Source organism: Juglans microcarpa x Juglans regia, chromosome 8S, assembly GCF_004785595.1.
Source record: "Juglans microcarpa x Juglans regia isolate MS1-56 chromosome 8S, Jm3101_v1.0, whole genome shotgun sequence".
Taxonomy (NCBI): Eukaryota; Viridiplantae; Streptophyta; class Magnoliopsida; order Fagales; family Juglandaceae; genus Juglans; species Juglans microcarpa x Juglans regia.
The window spans coordinates 4,745,474-4,760,763 of NC_054609.1; the positions used below are offsets into that span (position 1 = coordinate 4,745,474).

General features: G+C 35.1%; 2 protein-coding genes across 2 annotated transcripts; one reads left to right on the forward strand and one right to left on the reverse strand.

Annotated features, from left to right (window-relative positions):
- Positions 1–1,342: 1,342 nt before the first annotated feature.
- On the reverse strand, positions 1,343–1,948 carry LOC121244142. Its single transcript, XM_041142183.1, has one exon. The coding sequence runs from the start codon at positions 1,946–1,948 to the stop codon at positions 1,343–1,345; it is 606 nt and encodes a 201-aa protein (XP_040998117.1).
- Positions 1,949–12,931: 10,983 nt separating this feature from the next.
- On the forward strand, positions 12,932–14,559 carry LOC121243861 (WUSCHEL-related homeobox 4-like). Its single transcript, XM_041141926.1, has 3 exons — positions 12,932–13,382; positions 13,744–14,027; positions 14,125–14,559. Exons 1-2 carry the CDS (start codon positions 13,077–13,079, stop codon positions 14,008–14,010), a joined length of 573 nt encoding a protein of 190 aa, XP_040997860.1. The 5' UTR covers positions 12,932–13,076; the 3' UTR covers positions 14,011–14,027; positions 14,125–14,559.
- Positions 14,560–15,290: the final 731 nt, after the last annotated feature.

Consider the following 15,290-nt stretch of genomic DNA (forward strand, 5'->3'; position numbering starts at 1 on the left):
AACTGGGCATCGCTCGTTACGAAGTCTCATGCACGGACGTTACCCGTGATGTGACGAAGAGAGCCAGGGTGTGCGGACGGTCCATAGGAGAGACCGTGGTGCATGCGTAATTTCATAATAAATATGATTGGGACCAAAAATGAGATTTTTGGTGTAAGTATAAAAATGGCATTTTTGGGAAGTTGAATGTGGGTTATTATTCTGTCCGTATGGGGACGCGTGTTTATATAAATGTGTTTTAAATCTCTTGGATGTTGTTATGGTTAATTACTTGCTGAGATGTCATAATCTCATTGTGGTGTTTTACCCTACGGTTCCGTTTTATGGTGTCGTAGAGTTTGACGCAGAGCCCGAGTATGAACCTGAAAGACCGACTCTGCCAAAGGCTTAAGTCGCTGATATGTTGTTCAGTGTTTTGGGATTTGTTTCCCTTATCTTATTTGTTTTCTTTAAGTTATTTGTCGGAAGACTGTAAAATTCTTGTAAAGTTATTTTACTGCTTTTTGTACAATTCTGGTACTTAATAAAGAAAGACCTTTTATTTTCTCCGTTGCGAATATTATGTTGTACATTTATTGTATGTTGTACACACTTTGAGCACTGGTCGTTAGGGTGCGTGATCCTTGTCGTCATCATCCCGGTGTCACGAACTCCACAAAAAATAACACGTGGGGGTCGAGGGCGCCACATATTGTCTTCCATCTAACTAAATGGAACTTCTTCTCCTCCCCTAAACCCCCCATAAGAACGCTCTAAAGAGTTTATTGATCCTATTCACCACTCTTGCAGGCATAGTAAACAAAGATTAAAAAAAAAAATGTTAGGAGGTTAGTAAGAGTACTCTTGATAAGAGTGAGGCGGCCCCCTTTCCATAAATACATCTGTTTCCAACCAGCCAACATTTTCTCTATTTTTTTCACAACCCCATCCCATATAGTCTAGCCTTAAGAGTTGCTTCCAACGGAAGACCCAAATATTTCATTGGTAAAGAGGACACCTTACAATCCAAGAGGCTTGCTAAACTGAGGATATTTGAGACTGCACCCACCGAAACCATCTCAGACTTACCAAGATTCACTTTAAGCCCCAACACTGCTTCGAAGCAAAGAATGTGTAAAAATGATAATAAGACTACTAGAGCTAATGCCCATCTGAAAACTAGATAAGAAACCTCCACCAATAGCAGCCTGCACCATCCGACTTAAAACCTCCATAATTCTAACAAATAAAAGAGGAGAAAGAGGATCTCCCTACCGCAAACCCCGAGAACTATAAAAAAAAAATTGACAAGTGTACCGTTAACTAGAATTGAGAACCGGGTGGTTGAAATACAATGATGTATCTAGAAAATCCAAATATCCCCAAAGCCACACCTCTCAAGCAAGTATAAGAGGAATTCCCAATTCACATAATCATAAGCCTTCTCCATGTCAAGCTTGCAAATAATACCTGAACCTCCTTTCCGCAATCTATGATCCAAGTACTCATTTGCAATAAGTACTGAAAAAAAAAATTGTCTCCCACGGATAAATGAGTTCTGAGACTTGTAAATAATATCTTTCAGCATAGGGCTTAATCGGTTGACAAGAACTTTCGAAATAATCTTATAAACACCACTAACCAGGCTTATAAGGTGAAAATCCTCAATAATCGAAACCCCGTGTTTCTTATAAATGAGCGAAATGAACGTCGCATTAAGGGATTTTTCAAATTTTTGAAAATAGTGAAATTCATTAAAGACCTGCAAAACATCACCTTTCACTATGTCCCAACAAGTTTGAAAAAATCCCATAGAAAAACCATCCGGGTCCGGTGCTTTATTCTCAGTCATCACAGAGATAACCTTGTAGATCTCTTTTTCATCAAAATGTCTCTCCAAAACACTAACACTCTGAGAGTCACTTGCTTCAAAAGACAAGGCATCAAGCTTTGGCCTCCAAGAAGCCATTTCTGAGAGAAGGGTTTCATAATAGTGCACAATATGGTTTTCTAGCACAAGAAGAGAAGATAGCACCTGAGAAACTGAATGTAGTGACTCAATAGTGTTGTTGAGCCGATGTGAATTAACTACTTTGTGAAAGAACTTTGTACACTTATCACCTTCTTTCAACTAAAGGGTCCTAGATTTTTGGTGCCATGAAGTCTCCTCCGACAACAAAACCCTTTCCAAATTTGCCATAACCGTACTCTTCCTCCATAACGCATTCTCTAAGGTATCTCCCAATAATTTATTGCCCTATAACTCTTGCAATTCCTCATCACAAAATTCTCATCTCTCATCTCATCATTACAACTTTTTCAAATTTTCACACAAAAAATAATAAACAATTCAACTTTTTCAAATCTCAAAACAATAATAATATTAAAAAATAATATTTTAAACTTTTATCTAAAATCAAAAATTTTCATCTCACTATCCAAACCTAGTTACTTAGTACTGTTCATCCAAGTTCTGGCTTGAGAACCCTAGTTGCAAAATATGGCTGGAACCTAGATCAGGTTAGCTCGAGTCAAACCTGGGCCGGAACTCAAATTGAAACTAGTTTTTAAAAACCCAAAACCCGGGTTTCTAGTTGCACCCGATTTTTTTTTTTTTTTTTAATCAAAGCCTATATGTTCCTTGACTACCAATAAAAAGCCTCATGGAGAAGAGAGTCAAACTCACCCATTCCCCTTTATTTTTTTATAGATGACACTTTACTGAAGAACCAAGACTAAGAATTTTTCAAGTGTTGCAATCACTATCATTGTAGATAATCATTATTCAAATGCCTAATGGAAATTTGTGAATTTTTCTTAGACAGACACTTGTTCAAGAATAATTAATGACCAATGGTAGAACGTATGGGGAAACCAAGGGTTTCTCTCTAACCTCCTAATAGTCGAGATATACCAGCCTTGGGCAACACCCACCAACACTTGCGCATAGTGATCCCTGCTCTTCCACCAGGAAATGAGTTTCCAGACTTTCCTATGGAGGACCTTTCTGGTGAGGATGGGGATCTGAGTGGAGTTTATCCTTAGGATGGATAGGATTAGTACCATTGTTGTCCAAAAAAAGGAATTTTGTTGTATGTTATAACCCTTTATGTTTGAGAACATTTTGTAATCTTTTTTCAGTCACTTTTGCTTGTAAGAAAAATCTATTTTTTTGTTTAATGCATCTTCATTATCTATCACCTTTTTTTAGCTAGCATATTTACTTTATTAGCCGATAATCACACGTGCAAAGTACTCGCCACCAGGCAAGTATTATAGGATGTAAGTGCTTGCCACGAGCAACGTGGGGAGAAATAGTGCTCACCATCTTGGCAAGGAATATAAAGAAGGATAAAGCTCAGGCAGTAAGCAAGCAATAGCACAAGCAAAGTGCTCGCCACTAAGAGATCATTATGGGATGCAAGTGCTCACCACTTGGCGGGCAACGTAGGGAGGAATAATGCTCACCATCTTAGCAAGGAACATAAAGAGGGATAGAGCTCGGGCGGTAAATGAGAAATACAGCAAACAAAGTACTCGCCACAGGCATTACAAGATACAATTGCTCGCCACTTGGCGAGCAATGTGGGGAGGAATAATGCTCGCTCAGGGTGAACACATCAACGAGGAACGTAAATAGGGATAGAGTACGAGTAGTAGGCGAGCAATAACACGAGCAAAGTACTTACCATCAAGCAAGCAATTCGAGGAACAAAGTGATTGCCACTAGGCAAGCAATATAATTTTTTTTTTTTTAAAAAATCTCAATCGTGACAACTTTCTCGTAGCCAGGCTAGTCACCCTAGTGACTTTCTTTAATTTTTTTTTATTTGAGAAAATGTATTTACTTTTTTAGAGGTTTTGAAAATCCTTTTGATTGGAGAGAGAATTTTACGAGTACTTTGAATTTTTGGGAAGAAAATTCTCCGACATATAAAAAATCTCAATAATTTAAGAGGGGATTTTGATACCCAAACGCAAACATGGACTCAATTATACATGTAAGCTAAAGAAATCCTAACCAATTCAAGTTGTGAGCATATTGTTGGGCCATATTACTTTTTCCAAAGGCTTAGTTGATTAAAAAAAAAATTGAATTACTTGCTAATTTGCCCAATCACTTAATGGGATGTAGATAATAGCTTCCAAACACAAATTTTTATAGAGATTTTTCAACATTGTAGGTTTTATAGAGCCTGATTTATTTTTGTGGCAGCCCGATTTGATAACTCAACCTGATAAGGATAAGCTACATTTTTTTGTGACCCTATTCATGATTCCAGAATCACAAGATAAAAGTTTGCTCGACGTTTGTTAGAGAGAAATACAAGCAGATAGTTCGCTCGACACTCACTCGACATGTCGCTAGAGCAAACATCAAACAGAGAGTTCGCTCAAGCAAATAATGTGATAATTGAATAATTAGAGCTTCCGCCATGGAATCCTATATATATATATATAATAAATATAGATAGAAGCCACTATTGGAAGCATCCATTTTGCACACATGATGTGGCGTCATCTAGACCACACATCTCCTCAAGTGAGTGTTGGGAACAATCAACTAGAAGCAGCCATGCAGTGAGTGCAAAATGTGCACTGCTACAATAGCTTCTCTCTAGCATTACTCATATATATATATATATATATGTTTATTATAAACAGTATGGTCGTTTGGAACAGTATATTTCGTTACAAAGTATATTTTGTCATTCTTCATAATAATAAAATCATCTGCAGCTCTGTAGACATAGGCATATTACCAAACCACGTAATTTTTTGTGTCGTGTGATTATTTGTTTATTTTCCTTTTTTATTTTTCTGTCATTATTTTTCACAATAATAGACATTTACCCCATTTTGCTTTCCCCATATATAAGATAATTGTTGTCCTTAGTGTCAACCATAAAGACTACATGTTATTAAGTATAGAAGTTGAGTATAAATATCCCGAACTTTAGCATTGTTGGGTGAAGGTTTAATATACCATATAAAATAGGGTTGATTTAATAATCAACCAATGGGCTTAATTTGAGCCTATTTTCAAAAGGTTTACTTAGTTTAAAAAATTATCACCAGCATCCTTGGGTTTTTATTAATTTATGAAATCGATCATTTGCATATAAATCTGCCGTTCAAAAATTTACACACGTGTGCATGAAAGTCCCAAGTAAGATGTTTCAAAACGTCGAGACTGGCCTATATATAATTTTTGTCATGTCCATGAAGTCCATTTAAAACAAGAAATTAAGAAAATTAATAACATGTAGAAATAAATAAGAAAATCTATTCAAAAAGGAAGAGAAAGAAAAGGCGCCAAAAGAGTCATGCACCTATATATAATATGCATATGTGCATGTGTGTGTGGTGGAATTTGATGCATGAACGGTGATTGGTGAACCTGCAGTCACCAAAATTGGACTCTCTCTATCTCTCCAAGTTCTTTTGGCGGGGATTAAAGCAAGAAATTGATCGTGCAAGCTAGCTTTCATGTATATGTATGTATATATGTATGTATGCAAGAGAAATTGGGATATAGATAGATCATGACATATGCGTGTGGGACATGTAGTACTACTTGGACTTGAACTGATGATCTATTCTTGGAAAGTGATTTTGAGGCATTGAGAATTATAACATTTTAAGGAAATGCGTATCTGATTATCTTTTAGCATGAAGAAGAAGAAGAGACAGAGACGTTTTAGACTCTTGTAAGCTAAGTGGTCAAGATTTTTAACTCTTCGAGTTTGTGCAAATGCCACAAGAGGGGGGGGGGGTGGTTTAAAAGAACATGGGAGAGGAAAAGGAAAAGGAATTAAAGGAGGAAAATAAAACAAAAAACAAAGAATATGTGAAAGAAAAAGAATAATTCTACTTATCATTCTCACACATCCCAGTACCTATTTTAATTTTTTTTTTATTTTTCTTATAATAAGTATGTGGTGTATGAATGATAAGTAGAACAACTTAATTAGTTTAACAAAATAAAATAAAATAAAAAATAATTTTAAAATATGTAAAGTATGCAGTGTGATGAGCATAGCATCCCTCGAAGGAAAAAAGGTTTGATTTATAGTAAGGATCAGCTTTCAGTGCCATCATCAATGGATGCAATTAATTGTGCTTGGACTGTCATCCATTTACTTCCCAGCTCCCCCCCTTAATTATAAAATACCATTCCCCTCCACATTTGCACCCACTTTCCCTTACACGACATGACTATTTTTCTCACCAAGTGATCATGCTTCTCATCCCATCCACTCAACTTTTCTTTCTCTTTCTCGAGAAAAAAGGAAAAAGAAGGATGAAAAAGAAAAAGGGGAAATTAACACTGTAGATACATAAAGTCATGAGCTAAGTGTGTGTATAAAGATGCGCATGAAAATCTAGTTGGGAATATATTTCAATCCAAACAATGATGCCTACCTTCATTCACTTTATTTGGCATTATGCATTTAAGGGTCAGTGACATTGGCATCTATCCTTTTCCATCAATTTCCAAGCTAAAAAGGCTTCTAAGCAAAATGAGGACTAGAGTATAGAAATATAAAGTCACAAGCAAAAAAAAAAAAAAAGTTAGGTGATCAAGATCATGACCTTTCTCAATCCACACATAGATTTTGTGATGTCGTGGTGGATTTTTTTCTTTTTTGTTAATATATATATATATATATATATATATATATAATATATATTTATTTATTTATTGTGATGGATGCATGACTTTTCTCTTACCAACATGTCTCGTCTCAGCTAGCCCGAGATCATGATGAAGTTGAAGGTGCAAATAATTTTTTTCTTTTTCCTTTGGTCATGCACTTTCATTTTCTTCTCTATCTATCATCATTTGCATTTTCATGATTGGATTTACTTTTGGCTTTGAAGCCAATTAATCGGATCATTACCCTCGAACCTAGAAGACAATCATATATATATATATGTGGCTCAAGTAGTACCTGATGATCTCTCTGCATGCATATATATTTGAGGAAGTATTATTATTAATTAATATCGATCATAATTTTATAATGAAAATTTAATTACAAAACTTTACTTTTTCTTTCACTTGAGTATTGGAATCTAAGACTAATTAATCCCACTTTCATTAATTAATCACTCTCACTCCTTATGATGATCATCTGGGTTTTAATAGTAATATTCATGTTAGAGATTTGAGCATTATTTTTCATCTAAAATTTTTATTATTTTGGTTCACATAAGGACCCGAAAACAACCCTTTTATGTGTCAAAACATGCATGCATGCAAACATTAGGGACTGGTTTGGGTTCATAAATGAGATGGTTTTGGATAAAAGATAAAAGTTAAAAGTTAAAAATAATATTTTTAGAATATTATTTTTTAATATTATTATCGTTTTAGGATTTAAAAAAGTTAAATTGAGATTTGAAAAAAGTTAAATTATTTATTATATTTTGTATAAAAATTTAAAAAAATTATAACGATAACATGAAATACTTTCAAAGTCTAAATGAGACCTATATGATAGATTTTCAAGCAAAGTTCGAATTATTTTCCCCCTTTTTCCTTCCTTTTCCTTTTGAAGCTACAGTCTGATATGTTCATTTATAGTGGTGTACAAGTACCTTTATATATATGGACTGGAATGTGTGGTCCATAGACACGTGCAAATGATGGCATTGCAAATGATGGCATTGTCTTCCCTAATGATGGATTCCCACCGCTTCTTCCACTGTGTGGGATCCACTCCTATCATGCGAACCAACTTCGCATAATCTCATGCCCATTAACTTTGACCGACAAAACACCATTTTCATTCTCCCGTCCTCCTCCGTGTTAAAACTTACGAAAAATGCTACATGACAATGTGTTCATGTGTTGGCAACATGGAAAATCCAAAGAGATAATTGCAACAAGCTGTGTCAGTGTGTGTTTCTGCAGAAAAAGAAGCCTGCAGTAACGTATTGCATTGGCTGTCCCATGAAATAATTGCGTGGCAACTTTTGATTTGGAATTTGTCAAGACTCTTGGCTCAATCAGCTACTTTGATTGGTACATGCAGATGATGATGATGATCTCAGTTCTTTAATTGACAAAATAATTAACATGGCTTATAGCTATAGCTGGCTACATCAGTGCTGGAAATGATCTGTAAAATCTCTGACATCTAAACTGCAAATGTTTTTGTTGATCATTAGTCATGGAGACAGCTACTTACATTCTGCAGTATATTTTTCCAAAGCATAGATATATCTGGGTGAAATCCATGTGTAATTACTTTAACTAACAGAGTATATATAGTTTTAATCCAAGTCTGATATATAACAACTATTTAATCACAATTTATTTAAAAAAAAATGATAAAAAAAAAAATACCATGATTACAATTCCGAGCACTTTAATATCATACCAGAGCGCTAAAGAACTGCCTAAACAAAGTTCACAGACAAGATGAAGGAGACAGTGTCAATCACAGCTCATTTAATACTTCTCCATCATCCCATAGAATTAATTGCCTTGTGGGTCCTTGACAATTAATTTTTCGCCATGGTGTCTTTGAGTTTGATTCTCTTCACTAGCTAGCATCCAACCAGCTCATTAATGGAGTTTAGCCATTCTTAATTATAAGGATATCCTTCTGCTAATATCGTATGAGACCAAAGTACTGCATATGCATATGATCTGAGAGCGCGCACGATGATCAGTTAATGATGAATGCATGCAAGAGTACGACTAGAAATACATTACATTTCACGTTTTCCCTACCTGAGATCTGTGTCTCAAACGTGTATATATATAAATATGCGTCGGTTTCACACTAGAAATGTGTGGAAGAATAATGATCACTATTAATATCAGTGAAAGAAAAATAAATTAAGGTAACTCAAGCCTATATGTTATAGAAAAAAAACCAAGTTAGGTACAGAATCATGAGTCCCTATAGCTAGCTCGCTAAAGAGCTGGGAAAAGATGTCTGAAAGTGATCAAAACTTATTAATATTGTTTGGTCGTGATTTAAGGAGCTTGTTAGATATTGATTCCGACCAAAAATAAAAGAGGGAGGAGGTAGGAGCTGTTATTGGTGAAACCAGATATGATCTGATATCTGGCTATTTGCTACTTACTTGACGCCAAATAGAAAAGAAAAAATGGACTCAAGCTCATGATCCCAAATGTCAACATTGTCATCATTATCCCAAGAATTGACGTCAAGCTAGAATGACATCTGTCCAATGTAATTTAAATTTAAAAGGAGCTTGCTAGGAGTGATCTGCACCTTTCAGATCAGCTATCTTTTTCTTTTCTTTTTTAAAGTTGTAGCTGGGGAAAAAGAGTTCCAGCATGCAACTTATAACTCGACAAACTCTCTGTCGGAGTATTATACAATTACCAAGACAACAGGATTATTATCGAATTAGTATATAATTTCGTTTTTGGAGTACCGCGCCCTCCCTAAAGTTTAATCTTCGTATCAGTATATTATATGGAGGTTTTTGAGGAATGCTACCTACGTTAGTTTATTTAAGCTTTTTATAAAAATATCGTTTCGTTAAGAAAAAAAAAGAGTTTTTCCTCCTTTTTTTTTTTTTTTCCTATTGTGGAGTCACTACAAGAAATCAGGTCTTTTTCAACGCTCAAAATCACCACAAATAACCATAATAATCGATGCATTTGATCATTTCCGGCGATTTATAAATCGCTACAGGTTCACCGAAATCCTAAAGCTGTTAAGAAGGATAAATATGAAGAAAAAGAAAAAGAAAAACCAAAATCAATCATACATGAATAAAAGATTTACGCGGTTCGGTAACATACCTACTTTTATGAAACTATATATAAAAGATTCTATTCTCTTGAAAGTCGAATATACTTATATGCAGTAATACAATATTTGGCCATACGGAAATACGTGACTATATGTGTGTGTACACATGTGTGACGAAAACCTAATTAAGGTAATCTAAATGCTAATTATGGGTCGGGTCGTACCGGTTGAAGAGCTAAACTGAGTCAAAAAACCACTCAAGTTTGCGCTCCATGATCCAAGCCTCATTGGAAATCCATTAAAAAGCCGTAACAAATTCTTGTTGGGCCAGATCATCAAATCGGCTTGCCACAAAATAAAACCAAAATCCACACAAAAAACCTAACAAAAAGAAAAGAGAATAGCTATATATACAAAAAGATTACACAAAAGTAAACCCACAAAATGACGTACGTAGCTTTATGTGATTCATTAAATTTACTTTATGATAAAAGTAATTTTACATCTAACATACCACGTCAAGTCACGTCACTTTGTCGATTTAATTTGATGTAATTTTTTTATGGCTAAAGTATTTATTAAAAGAAAATACAAAATTTCCTTCATCTAAACTGATTGATTCAAGCATAACATCATTGAAGACATTTTGTTAGAGTTATACTCAGCATCGATCTTCTCCACCTAAGGTTTATCCATCGGGAGCGCGGCTCATAAATTATAAGATATTCTTGTTCATTCATGAACTTGTACTGATCATCAGCATATTCTGTGCAGGCAAATTACTTGCCAATACCTTCTAATACCCGAGATTGAGTATATTATAAGTCGAAACAAACTTCTACCCTCTAATACCCGAGATTGAGTATATGGTTAAGTAGTAATTAAAATGTTATTTTCTAGAATGATTTTGAGACTATAAATTATAATATTGACTAATATTCTTTTTAGAATAATACGTATTGATCATATTTCCTCGAATTCATCATGTTAGACTTGACTTTTTAGATTGTGTATTACAGAAATGCAAAACGTACAATATCTGATCTATATACTAAGAAACCGCAATCATGAGCTGTTGAGCATATGGACATCCAAATATTACGCAACTACATTATTGTCATAAGATACCTTCCAAATTACAACACGTATAGACGTGTTCAAGTCATGTGAGATCTAAAGATAGGCGATGAGGAAAAAGGGTCACATCAAGATGGCAACCGAATTATTATGGTAGAGTACTACCCTAATTATTTAATTACTGGCTGCATGCGATGAAATGGCAATCAGATGCATGAAAGTTACTCGATCTACAGTCTGCATGCAGCATGCATGCATGCAAGTTCTTTGCTTGTTTTTACTGAGGAGACTGTTCTATGATATTTTAGGAGTTAAACTTTGTACGAAATTATTTCTTCTGCAATGATAGATCAGATAGCGGTCTAATTCCGGAATCCGGTGCCTTCTCTTCTAACAGCAGCTTGTTATTGAAAACAGGAGGCTTCGTTAGTAAAGTGTGGGGGAAACGGTGTAGCATCAAAGCTACTTCCCGACAATAATTGCAACACCTACGGAAAAATATCAAATAGAAGACAGACATCTCTGGATTCCTTGTTTTAAAGCAAGCATGTTTTTAACCCATGCAAAATAATGACAGAAATGCACAATGTCAACACGTATGTACAGTAGTGGCCCAATAATATTTATATATATACTATGTTTATCTATATTATATATATAAGTTCCCGATCACACGTAGTACGTGATGCATGCTGTAGTACTACTCAATCACAAGCGTACATTTCCGTGATTGAAGTAATCAGTAGACCCCAGTGATGCCAATTCTACATGACAAATGTCATTATATTATAAGTGGATGAGAGAATCATTATTAACGTACACAGGTACTAAAACTTATAACGTTTAATTAAGGGTTGATTTAGATCCAGATATGATATAAGATGGTTTTAAATGAAAGTTGAAAGTTAAAAAAAATATATTATTAGAATATTATTTTTTAATATTATTATTGTTTTGAAATTTAAAAAAATTAAATTATTTATTATATTTTGTGTGAAAATTTAAAAAATTTGTAATGATAAGATGAGATGAAAATTTTTTCGAATTCAAACAGAGCCTAACAATAAAGAAATATGAGAAACATATAGGTGCTAGAGTCAAGATACTACCATAAACAATTTGGAAACAAAATCGGATTTTGTTGGAGACTTGGGGTTTATACAAGTTTTATAAGTAGCTTTACTGTTTGGGAATTTGGAGCCACAGTTTCCAAAAAAGAGGATTTTGGTTGGCATTTTGCGTAGAATATTCCCCTAGAATTTAGAAAATATATATTTATGATTTGGACATTTGTTGTGCACAGCTTGATTCGTTCATATTATTGTTGAATTTTCACTCAAAGCTAATGAGTATGATTTTTTTTGTTTTTGTTTTTTTGTTTCCTTTTTCAACATCTCATTCATGTATGGCCTCTCTAACATGCACTTATATGGGGAAAAAAAAGAAAAAAAGAAGACGACGGCATTCAGTTCTTCGATCGATCTGGCTCACCCATGCATTATCCGTATCTTGAAAAAGCAAAGAGTTCCATTTTCAAGTTTTGGGATTGGGAGAATCTTTCTCATTCCCTCCCCCTTCTCACTTTATAGTGAAAAAGCTTGAAAGAGAACCCAGAGAGGCCACCGAAAAGCATGGACACCTTATCATGAAAGCAAGAAAAATAATCCACCCGATCTGACGGGCCAACACACACGCACATACATACACACAGTACCCCCCACCCACACGCTTATACAATTAGCTAGGGCAAAAAGTCCTTTTACATGACTTTTGATAAATACACGCTAAAACATTTATTATCGATATCATGATCATCTGTGTAAGTTTTTTTCAAGTAGTTAAAGTTACAAAAATATTTTATAAAAATAAATTCATAAATTGATATAATTTCATATGATATGTTAAATCTATTTAATATATAATAAAAATAATTTTACAATCTAGCATATTATGTATACATCAAACTACACGCGTCAATTTATGAATTTATTTTTATGCGATCTCTTCGTGGCTAAAGTATTTATCTAATAGTAAATATTATTAAACATATTTTACGTGTCTATCTGCTTGAATTGCAGTGTCCTCTCCTAGTGTTTTTGTTTTTACTATTCCCCATTTCAATCTCTCTCTCTCTTTTATCACTCACTTTTATCTCTTTATATGTGCGTCTTTTTCTTCTTTGTTTAAACATGGAAAATCCCAAGTCAACCTCACCTCATCATTTGGTCTTGGTTCTTTACAAGCTAGGCACCACCTCATTTCCCACTTTCTTTGATGATCGCTTTTAAAATCTCTCACCCTTCTCTATATAATTACTGCACTCTATCATCCAGTCCCTCCACCATGGGAAGCATGAAGGTGCATCAGTTTGCACGTGGATCATTCTGGGATCACCACGAACCCTCCCTCACGCTTGGCTGCATGAAGCGCTTACGCCCTCTTGCTCCCAAGCAGGCTAACACCGACAACACTCCTACTTCTACTCTCCCCGCAGCTTTCGATCTCAAGAGTTTCATCAAACCTGAAAGTGGCCCGAGAAAACTCGGATCCTCTGACGACAAACGAGATTCCCCCGCCCAGGTGCTCCACCCAATCATCCATTTTTATACATATATATATATATATATATATATAATTCGCACAGTACGTACATTTATAAGTACTTGTACCAAGCTGTAGTTCTACGAATGATTTCACAAAACACGTACATCACATTCCTTGTCGAAAAGAGAGAGTGCAGTTTGATTATTGGTTCATGCATGCTTATATTCTTGTAACTGCTACTTTTGACTGAAAAGGACGACCATGGACTTGGGTGCATGCCTTGCCACCTAGTCCAAGTAGAATAGTCCAAATATGCAGTTAAATAATGGTAGAATCAATAGATAAGGTTAGAGCAATAATTATTGTTGAAATATTGGCTCAAAAAATGAACGCGCAGGTGGAAACGCACCCAGGAGGGACGCGGTGGAACCCAACACAAGAACAGATAGGGATATTGGAGATGCTGTATAAGGGTGGTATGCGCACTCCCAATGCGCAACAGATAGAACAAATCACAGCACAGCTTGGGAAGTACGGGAAGATCGAAGGGAAGAATGTGTTTTATTGGTTCCAAAATCACAAAGCTCGGGAGAGGCAGAAGCAGAAGCGCAACAGTCTTGGTCTTGGGCATTGTCCCGGAACACCTGCCCCATTACCACGATGATCACTTTGGAGACCAGGGTATGCATATATAATCTTCAACTTCAGTTTCTTAAAAGACAAGCTGTGATCATCATCAGCAAAGATTTTTTATAGACAAACATGAATGTATATTGTAGGATCAGAATTGGAAAGAGATCAGGAAGATAGTCCATACAAGAGGAAGTGCAGGAGCTGGGGATTTGAAAGCTTAGAAGAAGAAAGCTGCAAGATATATTGTAAAGAGGAGGAAGATAGAACTCTGGAGCTCTTCCCATTGCACCCGGAAGGCAGATGAAGGGGTTTGAAATAAATTAATAATTTTTTATTTCTGATCTGAGCTTTTTAATTTGTTGATCATCCATGCGCGCACCTTAAGCTTAAACTAGCTGCTTAATTTGATGTACGTCCTTTTCTTTCTTTTTCTTCTTTCTTTTGTTTCGGGAAAGAAGAAAGACAAAGTTGTCTCTCAATTTGTACTCTACTACGTACTGCCTACCTATGGCTATTATTCCTGACTTGTAACCAAAGCGCTGCTGCTGCTGCTGCGTGATCACTTCTTTATTCGAGGGTCTCTTCCTGGTGGGTGTGACTGTGAGCCTTTCTCTTTTGACTACAGCAACATGAATCTTTTAGGTTAAAAGCAGAAACCCTAAGGACACTGAAGTCCACGCACTAACGTCTCGATCTTTAAGCCCATATACCCTTTCATGTTTTTTTTTTTTTTTTTTGAAAGTTTGAAAAGGGTTCATATCTTCGAACGATCCCACTCTGCCTTAAAAATAAAATATGATATATTTTCTCCACTTAATAAGACTTTTGTTAAAGTGGCACATCAACTATCAGATTCTTGCATTTCTTTTCATATTTGCATGATTGACATGCAAATTGTATTATTGTTATAAGTAGTTAACAGCTTGTGTTGGTGGGGACACTTCGCAGAAGATTTGGGAGGGAACTATATTGACAATTTATTAACGAAATTTGAATAGTATATTTGTTTAGGAAGGCTTTAACCATGGGGATTTTGTAAAAGTAAATTCATTCACTATTGTTAAGTTACTTTTATTATAAAGTAGATCTAACATATCGTATAAATCTCCGCTTACGAGTTTTTTTTTTGTAAAATCTCTTTATGATTAGTTTTTGCACTTTTCTTTTATTTTTAATGGAAATGATCAAGTGATGATCTAGTGTTTTATGTGGCGCCTCTAGCCCCTGCCTCGGCAAGGACCACGATGCCGAGACATTGGTCATGATTAATTCTAATTAACATTAATAACATGAAGGTTAAATTACATCCGA